This window comes from Danio rerio, chromosome 25 (genome assembly GCF_052040795.2).
Source record: "Danio rerio strain M-AB ecotype USA chromosome 25, GRCz13ab, whole genome shotgun sequence".
Lineage (NCBI taxonomy): Eukaryota > Metazoa > Chordata > Actinopteri > Cypriniformes > Danionidae > Danio > Danio rerio.
This window is the reverse complement of record NC_141045.1, coordinates 32,922,719-32,945,602: the sequence shown is the minus strand read 5'-3', so window position 1 is coordinate 32,945,602 and position 22,884 is coordinate 32,922,719. Positions and strand designations below refer to the sequence as shown.

Below are 22,884 nucleotides of genomic sequence, written 5' to 3'. Positions count from 1 at the left end.
TATCTATAAGGGTGCACCCTGCCAAACGGCGAAGGAATCCGAGATCTTGTCCTTTTCATCATGATCCAAAGCTCATGACCATAGGTGAGAGTAGGAATGTAGATTGACTGGTAAATTGAGAGTTTTGTGTTTGGGCTCAGCTCCTTCTTTACCACAACGCACTAGTACACTGATCGCATTACTGCTGCCGCTGCACCGATCCGCCTGTCAATCTCACGTTCCATCCTTCTGTCACTCATGAACACAAGCCATAGATACTTGACCTCCTCCACCTGGGGTAAGTACTTTCCTCCAAATGAGACCAAACCACCTTTATTCAGTGGAGCACCATGGCTTCAGACTTTAATTTTTTTTCTTCAGTATTTCTGCATCAGTTAAATGCATTATGAGAGATGTTTTAACAATAAATAAAAGTTTGTGTTTGAATGTTGGCAAGTTTCCAGATTTTTCTAATATGGTTGTTATCAATGTGATAAACGACAATTATAAGTTTGCAGCCCCACTCTCACATTGTGTAAATCACACTTACACACTGCCTTGGAAAAAAATCTGTTGGACAGTTTACCATCAGTAGAAAATGTATTGAGAGGTTTTGACAATTAAATCAAATTGTGTGACAAGTAAATTTGACAATTAATTCACATTTCTGCTGTTTATTGCCTCTTCTTGTTGAATTGCTGAATGTCTCCATGTTTGTAAGTCACTTTGGGCAAAAGTGTCTCCTAAATGACAAGATAATTGAAGACAATGGGCTCTATTTTAATGATCCAGGCGCAAAGTCCAAAGTGCAGGGCGCAAAAGCATTAAGGGCATGTCAGAATCCACCTTTGCTATTTTAAGGATGGAAAATCTGCTTTGCGCCATGGCGCATGGTCTAACAGGGTTGAGCTTATTCTCTTAATGAGCTATAGGTGTGTTTTGACAATAAACCAATCAGAGTCTCATCTCCCATTCCCTTTTAAGTTGCGTCGCGCCATGGTGCATAAGCTATTTACATGGCGGACTTTGTGAGTAGAAAAACTGAACGCTTTACTAGTGAGAAAACAGTTAAACAGAGCATCTGCAGGGCGAAAATGAGAGAATGAGCCTCCTCATTTTTACTTTCACTTTCACTCTCTTTCGTGGATAAGGAAACATGTTGTATCCACAGAAATCCATCAGCCTACATAAATAATTTTGTTTGTTAAGCACAAAGATTTGTTTTAAAACTATTTCTAAATTCAGTTCTAATTTCCAGCAAACAAATAAATAAACAATAATAAGGAAGTGTGGTCAAAAAACTGAGTTATATTCAAATACACATGCTGTGCCCCATATGGTCTAAAACCTGACAGGTGGACAAATCTAAGCTTGTTTTTATTAAAACAAATATAAATATGCATATAATAAATAATACTACTACTAATAATAACATTATACAAATGCAAATTTAGAGATAGAGGCATGAAGGCAGTGGTTTTTATATTCATGTGGAAAATAATATTTTTTTATAATATTTTATTCCTTTAATTGTTTTTCATTTGTAAAGATATTTGTATATCGCTGTACATCCTGTGTGTTTTAAGCAATGTGTGAGGGAGGCGCACAACTAACGCGCTCTGCGCTGGACTTTAGACCTGCTTTCAGCTGGTCTATTTCGCATTGTATTTTAGTTCCTCGAAATAGCAACATGCCAACAATGAGCCCTAACACGCCTCTCATCTTGACCGAAACACCCAGGAGTCCACAAAGTGACACAAAAAAAAATTATGGTCTGAAAATAGCAACACATTACAGGAAGCCTTATTGCGCCGGGTGTATGATAGGGCCCAGAGTGTTCGAAGATTAGTAAGTTCCGTATTTCTCGTTCACGTATGTTACCGATGTGACAAACAGCAATAACTCGTTTGCACCACTGCACTTACATTATGTTAATCACATTTACACTCTGCCTTCGAAACTTTCATTCATCATCAAAAACATTGAATCGGATACAATTTGATGCATTATTCACATCAATAGAAAGCATTTTGAGAGGTGTTTTAACAATTAAATCAAAATTTGGGGTTGAATTTTGGTAAGTTTTAGTATTTTTCTTTTACTGATGTTACCGATATTATAAACAGCAATTTTACGTTTGCACCACTGCACTCACATTGTTCATCACATTTACACACTGCCTTTGAAACTTTCATTCATCATCAAAAAATCTGGATTGTGTACAATTGAATCCATTTCTCACATCAATAGAAAGCATTTTAAGGGATGTTTTGACAATTTGATCAAAATTTGAGATTGAATTTTGGCAAATGTTCGTATTTTTCTTTCACTGTTGTTACTGATATGATAAACAGCAATTATACAATACATTTACACCTCCACACTTACATTGTGTTCATCACATTTACACACTGCCTCTGAAATGTTTATGGAGCATTAAAAAACCCAATCAAGTTAGTTTTTCTCAGTTTTCTTGTATCATCAAAACGCATTTTGTGTTTGAATTTGACGGTTGCCACAGCTTTGCTTACCCGTTTGTCTTAAACTGTTATCACAATGATTATCACAGTTGAGTTGAATTTACTTATAATATTTGTACAAGTAGCCATCAGCCAACTTCAGCTAATTACTTACTTGTAAAGTAGCCAGATCTTTTTTGTTTTTTGAACTTTTGTCTTAAGTTGTCTCTATCTCTCAAACATACACAGATTTAAACATACCACTGATCATACATTTGTTTTAGGATGTGTAGAATGTTCTCCGAGTTCTTTTGTTTGGCAGTTTCCATGAATGAAATTAAGTATGTTAATTGTCTGTCCACTGGCAAGCCAGGGTGCTGAAATACGATTGGCTTGAATAGCAGTGGGTGGAGTTACACAGGCTAAAACAGAGACAGACATTCTTACATGGAATGCACATTTTTAACAGGAGAACAGCTTTTTAGATATACAAGTACAGTTGACGTCAGAATTATAAGCCCCATTTATTTTTTCCCAATTTCTGTTTCAAGGAGAGAAGATTATTTTTTCAACATTTCTAAACATATTAGTTTTAATAACTCATCTCTAATAGGTTTTTTGATTTATTTATAAAATTGATTTATTTTATCTTAGTCATGACGACAGTAAATAATATTTGACTAGATATTTTTTAATCAATCAATCGAACTTTATTCCTTTATTATTTATATAGCACCTTATTACAACCAGGAGGCTGCCCAAAGTGCTTTACAGTCTTAATAACAAACATTTAAACTTTAAAACAATACATTATAAAAACACAAAGGTCAAAAAAACAGCATTTTGTACTAACGAATATCAAAAGCAATCTAAATAAATAGGTATTGATTTTAGCTTTAAAAAGTGCCACATCTGTAACGATGTGAAGTTCTAAAGGTAGGGTGTTCCATAGTTTTGGACCCGCTACTGCACATAAACGATCACCCCATTGTTTGTACCTAGATCTATAGGGACCTCCAGCAACAACTGACCTGATGATCGTAGGGCCCAGTTTGGTTAATAAACCTTTAAAATCAAACGCAATCTCACGGCAATTTGTAACTTTTTCATTTTGTGGCTAATTCGTACGAATTCGTACAATCTAATTTGTACATTTTACTACGATTTGCTCATCCCCGAATGACGGTTGGGTTTAAGGGTGGGGTTAGGTGCCACACCTCCTTTATAAAATCGTACATTTTCAGACGACTGAACTCGTACGAATTCGTACTAATTAGCCACTAAACTGCCAAAACTTAAAATACTCACGTTTTCTCGTGAGATCAGGCTGTTAAAATCTCACATAAATATGAAAGTGCGAGACTGTTCACTGCATTAAAAACAAGAAAAAAAAAGTTTAAAATCTATTCTGAACGGGGAGCCAGTGAAGAGAGTAAAGAAGAGGTGTAATGTGCTCACGATTGTGACTATTTGTCGGCATTTTGCACTAGTTTTAACCAATGTAGTAGGGTTTGGTTAATTCCAACATAATTCTATCCCAATAGTCCAGACGAGAGCTGATAAAAGCATGAATGGTTCTTTCTAGGTCACGCTGGCTCAGAAATGGCTTGACTTGGCGAAGCTGAAAAAAGCTAGCCTTGATCACTGAATGTACCTGTTTATCAAATTTTAAACCACTGTCCAAGTTCACTCCCATATTTGTAACTACATGGCTAAAGTGTGGGGGAACACTAAGATAATTTGAGACATCAAATTCAAGATAATTCAGAACACTTTTATACAGCTTAAAGTGACATTTATAGGCTTAACTAGGCTAATTAGGTTAACTAGGCAGGTTAGGGTAATTAGGAAAGTTATTGTATAATGATGATTTGTTTTTAAAAAAAAATAGCTTAAAGGGGCTAATAATTTTGTCCCTAAAATGGGTTATAAAAACTGCTTTTTTTCTAGCTTAAATAAAACAAATACGACTTTATACAGTAGAAAAAATATTATCAGACATACTGTGAAAATTTCCTTGCTCTGTTAAACATCATTTAGGAAATATTTAGAAAAGATAAAAAAAAAACATTTCAAAGGGGGGCTAATAATTCTGACTTCAACTTTATGATAATTCAGCAAGTATGTGCAAACATATTACAATATTTTAATGTCTTAGTAGAGTCCAAAATCTAGGCTAAACCGAAATCGCCCCTTACCCTTAAATAGTGCACCGCCTGAGGACCGCCACTTGTAGAGGTGCATGAAACCATACTGGACAATAACGAGTGTACATCAATCTACACTCAATGACTAGTGAATACAAAAGTTTGCACAAAATAATTTCCACATCTGACCACAAGATAGTGTCCGCAGTGAAATCCTGTCAGTGTAAGTTTCTGAATAAATCAATATTTAGTTGTTAAACTTAAATTGAAAAAAAATACTCATTTTATTTATATCACCCAGCAAATTATAAACACAATGGCATTGCTTTTAGTGTACTCGGTGCTTGAATTTACTGTTTTAATTCACTTCGTTGAATGAATGATACACTACCTGACAAAAGCCTTATCATCAACCCCAGTTGTAAGAGCAACACATTAACTTGACTTCGAGTTGATCATTTGGAAAAGTGGTAGGAGGTCGATTTTTCAGATGAATCATCTGTTGGACCGAATCCCAATCATCACACATACAGCAGAAGACCTACTGGAACCCATATAGACCCAAGATTCTCACAGAAATCAGTCAAGATTGGTGAAGGAAAAATAATGATTTGGGGTTACATTCAGTCTGTCGGTGTGTGAGAGATCTGCAGAGTGGATGGCAACAACAGACTGAGGTATCAAGACATTTGTGCTGCACATTACATTACAGACCACAGGAGAGGGCAAATTCTCCAGCAGGATAGCACCCCTGCTCAAACTTCAGCCTCCACATCAAAGTGAAGCCAAGAAGGTCAAACCTGCAGGATTGGCCAGCCCAGTCACCAGAATGAACTTTATTGAGCATGTCTGGGCTAAGATGAAGGTGGAGGCATTGAAGGTGAGTCTAAGCAATCTTGATGAACTCTGGGAGTCCTGCGAGAATGCTTTCTTTACCATTTTGGATTACTTCGTTAATAAGTGATTTGAGTCATTGCAGAGATGTATGGATGCAGTCCTTTAAGCTCATGGGAGACTTTAAATTCTATACTGTACATTATTTCTGTTAAGTGATAAGACTTTTGTCTAAGCAAAGCCAGATCTTACTGTCCTCATTCAATAATTTAAAATTAAGACATGATCATATTTTATTTTGGTAAAACAAGCGTAATCTAGAGGCCTTTGCCATTCATATCAGCCACTTTTGATACCGATTGATCAACTAGAAGTCAAGATATTATTTGTGGTTCCTAAAACTTGGAAAGGCGACAAGAAATTTGTTAAGTTTAGTGATAAGTGACTAAATTAGAATAGCATTACATACCGCATGTTTAATACATGGCCTTGTTTGGGGATGATCAATGATATTCACTTCTTTGGTCATAATATTTGGTTAAGCGTGAAGACAAATATGACGAAGGTATGAAAGCAGAAAGTACGAACCCAATTTTTCACTATAACAACAATCCCAGTCTAAATCTAAAGCCTGTAGGACTTACGTTCTTACATTCTGGGGTTTTTCATCCATCTTCTGAAACGGGGGAGATGCCGTCTCGGTCTTATTAGAGAAAAGGGAGTCAGAGTTGGATTTCAGGAGGGCTATGGAGACTCTGCAATCCAAGCTTTGACAAGACCAAAACAGACTGGTAACAAAGAAGCAAAAATAAATAAAAAATCACCAGACATGACCCTAGAAACGAGTGGGAGGATGAGAACAAGTGAGAAAAACAGAAACCAGGGGGAAACGATGATGTAAGCGATGGATTTCTTAAAGAAACACTCCGCTTTTTTTGGAAACTCCCCTAGTTACCATTTTTCGAATGCATTTAGGTGATATGCAAGTCATGTGGGAGCACTTTTAGCTTAGCTTAGCATAAATCATTGATTCAGATTAGACCATTAGCATCTTAAAAAAATTTTGATAATTTAAACCAGACTCTTCTGTAGTTAAATCATGCACTAAGACAAATGTAAAATGTAAAGTTGCTATTTTCCAGGTCAATATTAAAAGGAACTATACTTTCATTCTGGCGTAAGAATCAAGGACCTTTGCTGCAGTACCATGACTGCAGCAGGTGCAATGATATAATGCAGAACCTGACAATGTAACATCACATAACAGCACTTCATAATATCATTGTGCCCCTTTTTTGAGGGAAATGCTAATGGTCTAATCCGAATCAAAGATCTATGCTAAGCTAAGCTAAAAGTGGTCCAACCAGACCCGGAGATCGTCTGAATGGATTCAAATACGGTAAAACTCAACTGTTTAACTCTAGGAGAGCTCTATTTCCCAAAAAGAGTAATGTTTCTTTAAGAGTAATAGATGGATGGCTTACAGAAGACGGGTAATTGGAGATTTTGAGACTAAAGGAAAACAAAAGGAAACAGAGATATGTTTTTATCAGCATTGATGCTAGTCGCTTGCTGTGCGCCATCCAAAATACACCATTATGCTACAGCGTGCGTGGGAAAAACGTTTTGTATTATCCTCAGCCCAGCCCTAATGATGCAAACTGTATTACGAAAAGCAACAGAAGCGGGAGAGGATGAGTTCGCAACTCACAAAGTGCATCTTGTAGCTTCCCCGTGACCTTAACAAGTCCAGACGGTTAAGATCTGGGATATTCCATGTGTGTTTGTTTTTTTAAATACACAGAGTAAGGGAGAGTTTGACTTGGTCCCAATAGAGACGAGGAGGTCTGAGTAGGAGTTTTTGGGGGGCTCTAGAGAGAATATGTGGTTATCTAAGAAACCAGAAACAATTCAGTGATTCTCACTATGGTGTTCTGGTCAACTGAAGCAGATCATATAAATATAAAAGAAACATAGTAACTAAAAGCATCGCCCCTTGCTTCTAATCAATCCAAATCGTTAGCTTTCAATCATTAAAGCGCAATGTAAGCGATGACTGTTCAGTGGCTCAGTACAAAATCAACACCGTCACTTAATCTGCAATAATGTTTGAGCATAATGGCTTTTTTTGGAACGGATAGGCTCTGAATTCTGTGCAGTATATGGGCCGTTGCCGGAAAACTAAACTAAAGTGTGCGAACTGTGTGCTAAATGTGTTCTCGTGGCTTGCTAGGATAGAGAAAGCCGTAATTAACCAACATATTTGATTATAATGCAATTTACATTTATGGTTCTCTTTAGAATTTCAACCAACTTAAAAGTGAAAAAATTCTGAAAGTGAAAACCTGACAAAACCCAAGAGTATCAGTTTGGTTTGCTTAAAATATATGATTCTTATTAGGCTACAATATTGACATTATTGAATATTTTGTGCAGATCCTCAACTTACAGTTTGAATGTAACAAGTTCTACAAGTTTTAATAGAGTAATATAAAAATGTTGGATTTTTGTTAGAAAGTTATACATAATTTAGCATGTTTATGGTACAATTTCTGTTGTGATGTTAAAATAATAGCAGATTTTAAGGTATAGTTCAGCCAAAAACTTTTCCATAACTTTATAAGTTTTTTAACACAAAAGAAGATACTTTGAAAATTTTATAAATCTGTAACCATTGACCTACATGGTAGGAAAAACAAACACCATAGATGTAAACGGTTAATAGTTTTAACATTTTTAACTTCTGTCGAGTAGGGAAAAAAAAGTAAATATCACAGAGCTTTCATTTGAGCTTTGGGTGAACTACTCATTTAAGGTTAAAGTTTGTAGTAATAAATCTATAAGAAAAATCAGAAAATCTGGGTGTTATATTAGACAGCAACTTAACTTTTAAAAATCACATCTCCCATGTCATAAAAACCACCTTCTTTCATCTAAGAAATATCGATAAGTTACAAAGTATGCTATCCATCTCAGATGCAGAAAAGCTAGTTCATGCTTTTATGACTTCTAGGCTAGATTACTGTAATCCTCTGTTTGCTGGTTGCCCAGCATCCTCTATTAACAAACTTCAGTTCTTACTAGGCCTAGAAAATATGATCATATCACCCCAATTTTATCCTCCTTACACTGGCTGCCTGTAAGTTTCATATTGATTTTAAAATATTACTTTTTATGAGCTTTAAATCAGGGGGGGGGGGGGGGGGGCTTTACATTTTCATACCACTAAACTAACATAACGTAAAATATTTTAAATATTTCCTTATGAGATCAGCTCAATGTGCAGTGCTTCCCACAGGTTTGAAATATACTTGCGGTGGTAGCCGGATTGAAAAACACCTTTTCACCACATTTTTAACTTGTTTTTTTTTTTTATTATGACACTATTATACACCTTTTCTTTTAAATGGGTTAATTTTTTTTAAAGGCTGTTGAAATAATAGAAATCCACTATTTCTTTTACTTTTATGCTATTTAGGAGCCATGTGCACCCACTGACAGGTTAAAGGCGTTCTCTCTCTTTCTCTCTCTCTCTCTCTCTAAAGTTGCTATATTAGAATGACATTTACAGTATTGTCGTATGTAATATATTAACATAATTTAATTAATAAAATATACAGCAAATAAGAAATAAATAACACAAAAAATAAATAAAAATAGACATTACTGCTAAGTATTATAATAATTACTAGACATTATTTAAATAAAGCAAGGCTGTCAAACTAACACTGATTCAGGCTTCTGGATTGGTTAAAAATACAGTTTGCTAATGCGCCATCCAGTGGACACAATTGCAACAGCAGAATATTTTATAGAAAAATTGCAGCTCACAGAATCCTCTCGTTGGCCGCATTAAATTCGTTTGCGGACCTGATCCTACCCGCAGGCCGCACGCTTGACACCCCTGCTTTAAATAATCTAGCTCCTGTTTATCGAACCAACTTTCTGTCTCGCTACAATCCAACCAGATCTTTAAGATCTCAAAACTCAGGGCTTCTGGTAGTACCCAGAATAGCAAAGTCTACTAAAGGAGGTTGAGCCTTCTCATTTATGGCTCCTAAACTCTGCAATACCTACCTGAAATGACTCAGACACACTCTTGTCAGTTCAAAACTACATTAAAGACCTATCTTTTTAGTAAAGCATACACTTTATTAACATATATTAACATTTTGCATTCCGAACTGCCTTAATGTTGATGCCAAATTCTGATCCTAACATCCGAATGTCGCAGCAGAAATCGAGACTCATCAAACTAGGCAACATTTTTCCAATCTTCCATTGTTCAATTTTGGTGAGCCTGGTGAGACCATGTCTACATGCGTAAATGCATTGAGTTGTTGGTGCCTTGTGATTGGCTAATTAGAAATTTGCGTTAACGAGCAGTTGGACAGGTGTGCCTAATAAAGTGGCCGGTGAGTGTATTTTTTGCATTTAAAAGCTGAAATTCGGAGCTAACCACAGGACACGGGCCTGAAATCACATGATATTTGGCAGCTCCATCAAGGGTTGCATGACGAATGTGCTGTTACAGCCTGATAAGCAAATGCTGTCAGGGCTCTTTCGCCCCAAGTTACTTTCATCCCTGCTCTCCTCTACTTGTTTATCAGGCAAACGTAAAGCTGCTTTTATGTGCTACTCAGACAACCACATGTGGAAACAAGGGTCATTTATTCAATTTGAACAAGTCCTTCATACACAAATATATATATTTATAAGAAAAGGTACATATTTCATATACTACATTAACACAGTTGCACCGTCATCGTATTTATCCTGTGTATTAGTAAACTGCTCTACAAAAGCTCCACAAAACTTTCAGTAGTATTTTTTTTTTTGTTCTGTACAATAAAGCTATACAAAACAAAAGAAAAGAAAATAATATTTCGACTAACCATTATTATGAAAACAAATTGATTATTGATAAATGAAACAGGGGCAGCCCTTAATAATACCCCTAGATCTTCACCAATACAAACACACTCACACACACCAAAAAAAATAGGATAGTATAACGGAAAAGTCTTGGATTATGAACCGAAGCTAATATTACTGTCCTGCGAATTCATCAAACTGGATAAGCAAAGTCTACTAGGTGTAACGCTCACATTGGGGATACATGGGTAGTTTAAGCAAATGCCTGCTCAAATCTCTAAGTAAACAAGCTCAATCTTTGCGTATGACGTACTTCAGATTGACCCGAAGAGAAAAGCTAGCATTGCTTAATCATTACTAACCAGCCCGGATGGTTTCGACTGGTGCAGGAAGACCAGTGTTTTCCAAACAAACTGACAAATTACGACAAATTGCCTTTGTTTTAGTTGGAGCTAGTCAATAGTTGTTGACTGACGGTGGTGGTTTGGGTTTTGAATGTGAGTTTGATTGGCCGCGCTCCTCGGTTTGGCCGTCTCACTGGCGCTAGAGCCGAATATCATCGTTTTTTACGTTTTTGTGAGCGACTCAAGTGCCTGGCATCTGGATCTGAACCACCTCTCCGTTCTCGGCTTGCTGGAGCTGAATGGCCTCCTTTACATCCATCTCCGCCTGCAGTGCCGGAGTCAGAGCTTCAGCCTGAGAACAAGAAAAAAAGAAAAGAAATTGAGTTTACAAAGAGAAGGAGAATGCTTGTGTGTGTACTTATTTTTATACCCTGATGGGGACTTAAACTTGTATGCACACAGACTTGTGGGGACTTGGTGTTGTAAAAGTGTCCAAAAAAAGTGTAAAAGTGCAGATAAAAGTGAGGGCTGGATTTAGGGTAAGGGTAGGGGTAAGGGTAGGGGACAGAGCATACTGTTTGTGTAGTGCAACGCAAAATGAAAAAAAGTTGGCACAGTATGGAAAACGCAAATAAAAAAGAAAGTAGTGATTTCAAAATTAACAGTGACTTTTATTTCATTGCAGACAATAAAACAAGCATTATTTATTGTGTTTCTCATGATTTTTATTGTTGTTATTTTTGTCAAAATAAACACAAATTCTAGTTTTGGTTATTGCACCATTTTTAAAAAGTTGGAACACTAGAGCCACTTTGTAATGTTGTCATTCCTTTTCACAGCACCCTATGATGAAGTGATGAAGTGTTTCAAGTGTAATTTTGTCCAATTCTTCCTGCAAACAAGTCTTGTCTTAAGGTGGGTAACAGTATGGGGACTTTTGTTCTTCAAAATGCAACACACATTCTCTATTGGAGACAGGACAGGACTGCAGACAGGCCAGTCAAGTATCTGTATCCTCTTCCTCCACAGCCAGGACTTTTATTGTGTGCAGCATGTGGTCTTGTTGAAATATGCAAGACATCCCTGGAAAAAAAGGCAGCATATCGTGCTCCAAAATCCCCATGTACTTTTCAGCATTAATGGTGCCATCACAGAAGTGCAAGTTACCTTTGCCAAGAGCACTGACACAACCCCATACCATGACAAACCCTAGCTTTTGGACTTGTGGCTGGGAACAGTCTGGTTGATCCTTTTCCTCTTTGTTCCAGAGCATACGGCGTCCATTTCTCCCAAAGAATACCTGAAATACTGATTCATCTGACCACAGTACATGTTTTCACTGTGTAATGGTCCATCCCAGATGCCACCAGAAAAGTTGATGTTGCTTCTGGACACTGTTAACGTAAGGCATCCTTTTGGTACAGGTTTTCACTGGCATTTGTGGATGTAACTACAAATTGTAGTACTTGACAAAGGTTTGCCACAGTAATCCGGAGTTCACGTGGTGATATCGCTTATAGATAAATGATGATTCTTGATGCTGTGCAGCCTGAGTGTTCAGAGATCACGGTTTGTTCAGCTTAGGCTTGCGCCCTTTTTCTTGACGCACTAAAATTCCTCCAGATTCCTTGAATCTTTCCTGTCCCAACTTTTTTTGGAATGTGTTGCAGGTCAGAATGACAGGAATATTGTACTTACAAATAAAATAAATCTGACCAGACAAAACAAGAAATATGTTGTGTTCATATTGTTTGCAATGAAATACAAGTCAAAGTAAATTTAGAAATCATTACTTTCTTTTTTATTTGCATTTTCCATACAAACAAGCATGTTCATGACTATACATAAAAAGTAGAAGAATATAATAAGATAACATGAGTTTGCTACATCAAGCAGTTATCTTTTTTGTGTCTAAAACTCAATGGAAGTGAATGAGACTGAAAGTCTCGAGCCAAAATTATTCCAATGGCTGCGCCTGCTTGTACATGAAAAATAAGGTTAACAGTACAAACCTCATTAGGGTTAGGGTAGGGGATAGAATTTATGATTTGTATAGTAGAAACATGATTACATCTATGGGAGTCTCCACTGGGATATAGGAACAAGGCAGTGTGTGTGTGGGACACTAAAAACACCAAATGCAACTGCAAATGATTGTCATGAACGTTTCATGAACATTTTAACCTAATATTTCCATTTTTAGATGTTATTTTGGAGCTCCTGTTCGCACATCAGTAATCTTTTTTTGTTGTTGTTGAAACTACTAATTACAAATAAAATTGTGTTATTTCGAGTATTTTGACATCTCATCAAAATAAAAAAAGATGTCTTATTGTTTACACTGATATTAGTTTTTAAGCAAGCGGGCAACATCATTCATTTTTCTTTCAACAACTATCATTTTTCAGATTTTTGATTCAATAACCTACGCTGCAATGCGGGATTTGCCAGCTGATTGTAATTAAAGGAAGAAGCAGCAGAGACTATAATGTGTGGGACTTTGTCAGTAGCTGTTACAGTTCATATAGACCAGTTTCTTCTTCCTCTAAACCATATCATGTGTCATTAAAATGCCTTGTTTTGTGTAGTTTGCAAAATATGTATTTAATTGTGTGTTATAAGTTGTAATCTCCCCGTGCGGCTTGAAATCACTTATTTATTATTGATCAGTGCCAGTACTGTATCTTTCAGATTAAACCTTCACGGGGCTATTCAAATATTTTTTACAAAACCACGTTGAAAACGTGACACGTGCTTCGTCCTTCACTAATTTAAATGCGTTTCTGAGCTCAAGATCCTCTGCCGTTTGTCTTTACCATGGCCACTATCAGCTGTTCGTCACACGCACGGCACAGACAATTTCCAAAATAGTTCAACTTTTGCCACTGTGTGGATTAACACTGAATGTATGTCGTTCAGGTTAGCATTGAGAGTAGAGTAATATGCTGGTGTTTAACTGCATTGCTTTAATGCACTCCTGCATTGGGCTCACACATACTCTCTGCACTCTGACTACTTTAAAATTGTTGATAAGTCATAGTGGACGATTTTTTTTCTGTCTCGCGCTGAACACAGTCGACCAATCACAACAGACTGGGTCATCGGTCCAATCAGTGCAGATTAGCTTCGCGCTAAGGAGGGGTTTGGGAACAAATGAATCGCTGAACGAATCATATGGGAGTCGTTGGGATAATTAGGTAAAAATAAATGCACATTATAAGACAATGAAAATGGTTTTTAACCTTGCATGCATATCAGACTGTTGTTGGAGACCCCTTAAACCAAAATATAACCGTTTATAGTGCAAAATAGATCGTGGTTTGTTCTGTAATCAATCAAAAAAAGTTTCGTAGGGGGCTCATAAAATAATTATATGACCTTACTTTTTTGAAAGCTGAAATAAAAGAGATAAGAACTTGTAGAGAAGAAAAAATACAATAGGAAATACCAACCCGGGCTCATTGTGGAAACGTAGCCCCGCGGACGTTTCTGTGGACCGCGATTTACGTCCCGGGAGGTACGTATTCGAGCGTTTTTTATTTTCCACGGATCCGCGAGAGGCCGCTGTGCACGATTTTTTAGCGTCTCGGGCGCCTCTCGGGAGCGCGCGCCATTCGCGCCCGCGCCGTTCTCGCGCAAAAAGCCGCTGGATCGGCCGACTCGGCCGCCCTCCTCTTCCTCCTCCTCCTTCCCTAAACCCGAACGACGGTTCGCAAAAGCCGTCCAGAAAAAGCAAAAAAAAAAGCAAAAGCCCTCGTCTTCGATTTCGACTGCGTTTTCGGATCCCGCCGTGTTCTCGCCCTTATTTTTCGGATTCCGTTTTTCGTCTTACCTGATTTCCGGAACCTGCTGTTCCCCGGACTCGATCCCGGTCGTAGTCCACCTCGGCCGGCTCCTCCTCCTCCTCGTCCGGGGCCTTCGCTCCGCCGACGCAACGCTGTGAGCTAAGTGGACAAACTGATTGCATCGGGAAAGCCCTCCATTCGGAGGCGAGCCGTCGGCCGGCTAACACGAAGAGAAGGGGCGAAGCGACGCCACACCGCCCCGCAGCGTTCGCTCGAAAAAAACTAAACGCGGCCTGTATGTACCTCCGGCCACGTAAATCGCGTTCTCCAGAAACGTCCGCGGGGCTATGTTTTCAGAATGAGCTTGGGTTGGGAAATACTGTAAAAGTTTCCTTGCTCTGCAAAAACACTAGCAAAAAGTGTATTTGACAGGCGGCTTATTATTTTTCTGTGGAGGTTTCTTTGGAAGATCATGGACTTGTGTTAAATTTAAAACCTCAAAGGTATTAAACTATAAATATAAAACCACTAAAACAGGATTTTGATGCATTCAATACTGTTTGAACTAAAACCTTTTTTTAAGTAGACTGAATCTTTGTCAGCTGATACATGTCTTTCGCCACACACTGTATATCCTGCCATTCACCCAGGCCTAATAATACCATGGTTTACATTACTGATGGAGGCAGTGAAAGCAGACAAACACACCAGTGACAGGTGTACAGATTGATACAAGCAAAACAAAGAACGGAACAACAACAAGAGATGGAAAAGGAAGAAAAAACAGAGGAAAAGGGTCAGATGAAGGCTACGATTTATCACAGTTGTCGAAGTAACAACACTCCTTCAAATAAGATTAAAAAAAAGGAAAAGGGGTGGAGTGATGTAGGGAGAGACGACGCAGGATGAGTCACTTCAGAGTATGTGCAGTGAGTCATTCCTTCCCCAACACTTGCCAGATGAACAGACCGCACACCTGCACGCGGTGCAAACGCTCAAACTGTACTCAAGGGCAAGGCCCATAAGTGCCAAGACTCTTAAAACACAGCCGGTGTGATGCGAGACACTCTCAGCCTGCGCTTTTCATCTTAGGTGTTAAGTGCGGAAGCCCTCAGGGGGATGATTTTCTTACGAATCCACAAGAGGGCACTCAATAGGGCTCATCTAGGAGGTTACCATTAAAACGTTCAAAAAGCTGCACAGAGGAAGTGAGCTGACACTTCCACAATGTAAAAAAATATATATAAATTCTTACTTTGAGAATTTGTCTTTTTTCTAGTCCAAATAATCTAAATCAAGAAGCATTTTTAGACAAGCAAAAAATATTGGGTAACACTTTATAATAACTACACATTATAAATCATTTATTAAGCATTAGCAAATAGTGAATTCATTATCTGTTAAGCATTAACTCCACATTAATAAGTGTTAGTAAGCAGTTTATAACTGCATCTAAAAATTCTCTATTCTTGACTTATAAGCAGCTATATAATGTGCTTAATGAGTGTACTTTCATACTTAGTTAATGATTTATTTTTCATTACTAAATTAAGTATTGCATTATTTACACACCATTTGTATTTAAGAGTAGTTGAGGGTTTTTAGGATCATTCAAAATGAGTTATTAAATGATTAATAAACTATTGAAATCAATGTGTATGTCTTATTATGTTGGCATATATTAATGGTTAATATGTATATTAATAAATGCTTTATTAACTCAACTTCATCTAGTTTTGTGACCTAATCTAAAGTGAGGACTATTTATGCTTTATAAATCCCTTATAAATGACAATTAAAATGCTCAGTTAAATTCTAAACAGGAAAAGTGACATTATTCATTCCTATTCATTTAAAGATACACAGATCAAACTGTACTTCAAATGAAAAATAAATATTTGCAACCTTACCTAAAATAAAATCACTGTAGAGTTTAAACATTGCATCTTATTATAATGTTAAATTATTAGATTGTTGTTGTTGTTTTATCCAGTTTTATGTCATAGTTTGACACTCCTGTTATGCAGCAATGTTTAAACTTTACAGTAATTTTACTTTTTAGAAAATATTGTAAAAATTGTTGTTCATTTGATTCTGAGCCTTTAATAGTCATTTATAAGGGATTTATAAAGCATAAATAGTCGTCACTTTAGATTAGGTCACAAAACTGCATGAAGTTGAGTTATTAAAGCATTTATTAACATACTTAGTAACCATTAATATATGCCGGAATAATAAGACATTTAGACATTGATTTCAATAGTTTATTAATCATTTAATAACTCATTTTGAATGATCCTAAAAACCCTCAACTACTCTTAAATACAACTGGTTTGTAAATAATGCGATACTTAATTTAGTAATGAAAAATAAATTATTAACTAAGTATGAAAATACAATTATTAAACACATTATATAGGTGCTTATAAGTCAAGAATACAGCATTTGTAGCAGCAGTTATAAACTGCTTACTAACACTTATTAATGTAGAGTTAATGCTTAACAAATAATAAATTCACTAGATACTAATGCTTAGTAAATGATTCATAGTGTGTAGTTATTATAAACTTACCAAATATTTTCTTGTTTTCAGAAATATTAAATCAAAACTGAGTGTTTTTTTTTCCTTAAAACAAGCTAAATAATCTGTTGATGGGGTGAGCAAAATAATTTTATTTTAAATCAAAAACAACATTATTTTGTTTACTCCCACTGGCAGATTATTTTGCTTGCTTTAAAGGGGGTCTGTTATGCAAAAATCACTTTTATACGGGGTTTAAGCACAGATGTGTTAACGTTTCTATGTTCCTTCTTAATGCCAACTGTGGAAAAAATTGTTGATCAAATGCTTATAATAAGCCGCTGTTTGTTTACCTTCAAGCTCCGACGCGTGTGCACATGAAGCAGCTGGTGAGCGCCAGCACACACACACATATTATGTACATCTCGACATGTGAAAGTGTTCCTCCATGTATTTTCATATAAGTTGTTCACAATACTTATCTATCCATAGAGTTTGTAATGTAGTCAAATCTTTACAAATACAAGCGGAGCTGTTTAGAGCTTATTTCTTGTTAATGATGTCAGAATTTACCGGTATTGTGAAATGGATGTGTAAATGGTATTTTCCGGAACAATTCTGTAACATCCTTGCCTGTCTGAACAGCGCTTTTTTTAATTTACCGGTAAGTCGTTCCAGAAATTTTCCAGATATTTACCGGTATCACTGTGTGAAGGGCTAAAGACTCAAAGTAAGAAAAGCATTATTATTATAATTTATTTATCTTTATTTTTGGCTGTGCATTAGACTGTACAGAGACCAGGCCTTCCTGGACGGAAATGTCTCTTTATTTTTCATTGTTTTTTTAATTCTTTTTTTTATCATTGGTGATCAAATGTCTGATATGGAAACTATTAAATGAAGAAGAAAAAAATTAAGGGGTGTGTACATAAAAAAAGGTCTGTAAACACTACCACATGTGTTGTGCAGCAGATGAGAGCGATTGAAATAATCCTGAAATGCACACAGAAAGAAGCGCGGTGACCTCCGGACGACAAGAGGAAAGGAGGATCGTGAGACAGCTGTTTGAAATCATTTTGGCTTGAAATGAGTTGATTAAAAGGTTAGTTCACCTAAAAATGAAAAGCTGAGGCTAATTTAATTATTCTCGAACCATCCAACATTTTACGTCTTCTTCAGAAAGAACATTTGAAAAAGAGTTTTAACTTAAACTGTGGTGAATTGTGTTTCATAACAAGCAAATAAATGCTAGTGGAACTTTGAGAGTCAAAAAACAACATATACAGGGAAAACAAAATTAATACCTGGGGCTCCTGATGATACACGTCGGTCTTATGAAGAAAAATTATAGGTTGGTGTGAAAATTATTTGAATTATGAAAATACTGAAACTAAAAATTAATCTGAAAAAATATGAAAATTATTGTACACAAATCATTTATCGAACAATGAAGTATACGCAATTATTATTAAAAACAATTGTGCTTTGAACGGATGATGTTTTTAAATATATACAACATGACTAAACTTTTAATCAACTTTAATTTACTTTTTTTTTACATAAACCAATAGAAATCCTTCAGTAAGAATATACATTTTGACTCTTGATCTTTAGAAAAAGATGGTTTTGTTGGTTTTGGGAAGTATCTAGCTATATATACAGTTGAAGTCAGAATTATTAGCCACCCTTTGAATTGTCCTTTCTTTTTTTTAATATTTCCCAAATGATGTTTGACATTTAAATTTAGCAGACGCTTTTATAAAAAAAAAGGGGCCTTACAAATGAGGACAAGGAAGCAATTTACACAACTATAAGAGCAACAATGGATAAGTGCTGAACGCAAGTTTCAGGTATGTAAAGTGTAAGAGGCAAAACAGTAGTAAATTTTTATTTTTATTTTTTTGTAGTACAGTCAGCAGGGGAGCCAGAGAGGCAATTGCAGATTAGGAAGGAAAGTGGAGACTAAATAGTTGAGTTTTTAGTCATTTCTTGAAGACAGCGAGTGACTCTGCCGTTCTGATGCAGTTAGAGAGTTCATTCCACCAACTGGGCAGATTGAATGCGAGAGTTCGGGAAAGCGATTTCTTCCCTCTTTGGAATGAAACCACGAGGCGACGTTCATTCACAGAACGCAAGTTTCTGGAGGGCACATAAATCTGAGAGCAGATGAGAAGGAGCAAAGCCAGAAGTCGCTTTGTAAGCAAACATCAGAGCTTTGAATTTGATGCGAGCAGCAACTGGCAGCCAGTGCAAACGAATGAGTAGCGGAGTGATGTGCTCTTTTAGGTTCATTAAAGACCACTCGTGCTGCTGCGTTGTAAAGTAGCTGAAGAGGTTTGATAGAGTTAGCAGAGTTAACAGAGCAAAGAACTTTTCACAGTATGTCTGATAATGTTTTTTCATCTGGAAAAAGTCTTATTTGTTTTGTTTCGGCTAGAATAAAAGCAGTATTAATTTTTTAAAAGCCATTTTAGGGACAAAATTATTAGCCCCTTTTTCCTGATAGTCTACAGAACAAACCACAATACCTTGACTAATAACCCTAACTAGCATAGTTACCCAAGTTAACCTAGTTAAGCCTTTAAATGTCTCTTTAAGCTGTATAGAAGTGTCTTGAAAAATATCTAGTCAAATATTATTTACTGTCATCATTGCAAAGACACAATAAATCAGTTATTAGAAATGAGTTATTAAAACGATTATGTTTAGAAATGTGTTGAAAAAATCTGCTCTCCGTTAAACAGAAATTGGAGAAAAAATCAACAGAGTTGTTAATAATTCAGACTATAACTGTATATATATATATATATACACATTTAAACTAAACAGATTGATTAAACAGAATATTTATAATATTAAAATACAGATATAATACAGATAACAAGATATATAAAATAATATTTTAGTCACCAAACATATTTAGAAATTGAAAGATAAAACAATTAAATTCAAGCAAAATATTGCAAAAAAAAAAAAAGAAAATCTGTGACCGAGCAGCGTATACTTGGGGGCGTGCAAGAAGTTTTATGCAAGAACTGCCTTGTGTTTTTCCACACGTTTAAGATGTGATATGTGAAGTAGCGAACTTATATATAACTATATATCATAACTATTAGCCCTCCTGAATTTTTAGCCCCTTGTTTATTTATTTTTCTCAATTTTTGTTTAACAAAAACATTTTTTCATCACATTACTACACATAACAGTTGTAAAAATAATTTCTAATAAAGGATTTCTTTTAACAGTACATGATGCGGTACATAATATTTTAATAGATATTTACAATTTATAGTAACATTAACTAGGTGAGTTACGGTAATTAGGCAAATCATTGCATAACAGTGAATTGTTTTCTAGACAATAATAAAAAATATTGCTTGAGGGGTTGATCACACCGAATGCGCTTTTTGCGTTGAGGTGCTTTTCTTGAATAATTTACTAACGGACGCAAGTGCTTTGCACCCTGCTTATGCGCCCTGCTGCACCTCGCATTTTTGCCGTTGCGCGCTGTGAGCTTGAGTAGATTGAAGTGAACTCTAAGCAGAAAAAGTGCGTTACGTCAGTGGTGTCTTTTTCATTCTCCAACCAAATAAAACCAGAGGCAGGGTTTCCGTTGAGGTCCCTGCAGTGTTTGTGTTGTCAAGACAACAATAGAGACTTTTAAGGTGGAGGAAAGACTTGTGGTTGCTGTTTTGAGTTATCCGGAGCTGTATAAATCACAAAACTTGAATATCACAATATAAAATTTTATTAGCATCAACAGCAACACTATCGCACAACGCGCAGCTGATTCAGTCATTGCCTAGCAACATAAATTTGCACCGTGCTTCTTTTATTCTTGTCAACAAAAGAGGCAGTGTGGTGCGCCTCACATTTTTGGAACTGAAAAGCACGTTTGGTGTGACCAGTCCCTAAAAAGGCTAATAATATTAACCTTAAAATGTTTTTGAAAAAATTAAAAACTGCTTTCATTCTAGCCGAAATAAAACAAATAAGACTTTCTCCAGAAGAAAAATATTATAGGAAATAATTAAAAAAAATAGATTCTGTGTTAAACATTATTTGAAAAATATTTGAAAAAAAAAATAAAAATCACAGGGGGGGCTAATACTTTTATTTTGACTTAAACTGTATTTCAATATTTTAAATATTGCTTTTACAATTGTTTCAAGCAAATGGTTTCCCTTGGATGTGATTTTAAGTCTTTGTTGCAGAATAAAAAGTAAATGTAAATATAAAATAAACAGTATCTATATTCTACTTGTGATACAGATTTTCAGAGATCTGTGAGAAAAGTAGATAAGACACAATGTAAATCGCATCTACATGAACTTCTCAACGTTCCAAAAAACAGCAGATAGATGTTTTGTGTGTCTGTGTTAGCCAGCTACAGTGCATTTCCTCTACTAAGCAGACTAATGCCATAATCATTATAGATATCCTCCCGCAGCTGTTTGTTTTATGCCCGTGTCACACTGACAGGTGGTTTGTCACAAAGCAGCAGTAATCTTTAATCGATTTGCAGAGATTTACTCAGTTATTTTGCGTCAAATGTTGTGCATGCGGCACTTTACTCGAGCATCAAAGCCCATTAACAACTTCCCAGCAGCTTTTATGCGTACGGTATAATTGCAGAGCCGATTTTGGAAGGAGTCCAGACCACCAAAGGAAGCAACAAGTAAGACTAAAGGTAAATGTAAGAGATTCTGGTGGGCTTTGGGTACGACAAATCTGACTCAGCCATACCACAAATCTGACTCAGTTACAACAAATCTGGCCCAGTTACAGAACACCTAATGCACTTCAAAGGCCAACCTTTTTATTTGTTTTAGTTTAAGCAGCACAATATGGGGGAGGGGCTAAAATGAGGAGGCCTTGGTGATGTCATCGTTAAAGAAAAGTTGTTTAGAAGTGTCTACTTACGTCGGCGCCAATAGCCTAGTGGTTAGTGCGTCGACACAAAGCACCGAGGTGCTCGCAGCGACCCGAGTTCGATTCCTGTCTCGAGGTCCTTTGCTGAACCTTCCCCTATCTCTGCTCCCCACACTTTCCTGTCTCTATATCTCCACTGTCCTATTAATAAAGGTGAAAACCCCTAAAAAATAATTATAAAAAAAGAAAAAAGAAGAAGTGTCTACTTATACATTCATTCATTCATTCATTCATTCATTCATTTTCTTGTCGGCTTAGTCTCTTTATTAATCCGGGGTCGCCAGTGTGGAATAAACCAGCGGAATAAACCACCAACTTATCAGCACGTTTTTACGCAGCAGATGCCCTTCCAGCTGCAACCCATCTCTGGGAAACATCCATCCACACACACTCATTCACATACACACACACACACTCATCCACTATGGACAATTTAGCCTACCTAATTCACCTGTACCGAATGTCTTTGGGCTGTGGAGGAAACCGGAGCACATGGGGTCGACGCGAACCCAGCGAGAGCATGCAAACTCCACACAGAACCGCCGAGGCTCAAACCAGCGACCTTCTTGCCGTGAGGCGACAGCACTACCTACTGCGCCACTGCGTCGCCCTCTACTTATACAACGTCCTAAAATTATGTTGTACTTTTTGCAAAGTTAAAGTACATATTTTTTATTTTTAAGTGTGTAACAGAAGAGTATGCAAGCTTTAAGACATTACTTTCTCATTAACCATCTATTATGTTGCTTAGTTTCGTGCCCTGACAATCATCTTTGTCACATCATCTACACGTCACCTCCCTATATGACACCTTCACTTTATCATATTCTCATGTTTACAAGCCTTTTTGCACTATACTCTTCTTTATCTGCACAACTCTGGTTTACGTTGCACTTATTTGCTATATGCCCTTAATGTCATTGTATTGCTTACAAAGTTTATTACTTATGTATATTTTTTAGACCACATGTTATGTGCAATTGTATATATTGTAGATTTTCTTTTTGT

At 36.5% G+C, this 22,884-nt stretch overlaps 1 protein-coding gene across 5 annotated transcripts in view; it reads right to left on the bottom strand.

Annotated features, from left to right (window-relative positions):
• banp (BTG3 associated nuclear protein) overlaps positions 1–22,884 on the bottom strand; it is a 419,239-nt gene that overhangs the window by 324,316 nt on the left and 72,039 nt on the right. For 3 of the 5 annotated variants that reach the window (XM_087310788.1, XM_087310790.1, XM_087310789.1), the window contains exon 13: positions 10,072–10,990. The exons of 1 other annotated variant lie outside the window; for it this stretch is intronic. In XM_087310788.1, the coding sequence (XP_087166914.1) occupies positions 10,880–10,990 (111 nt within the window). In that variant the 3' untranslated portion in view covers positions 10,072–10,879. 5 annotated transcript variants of the gene reach the window in all.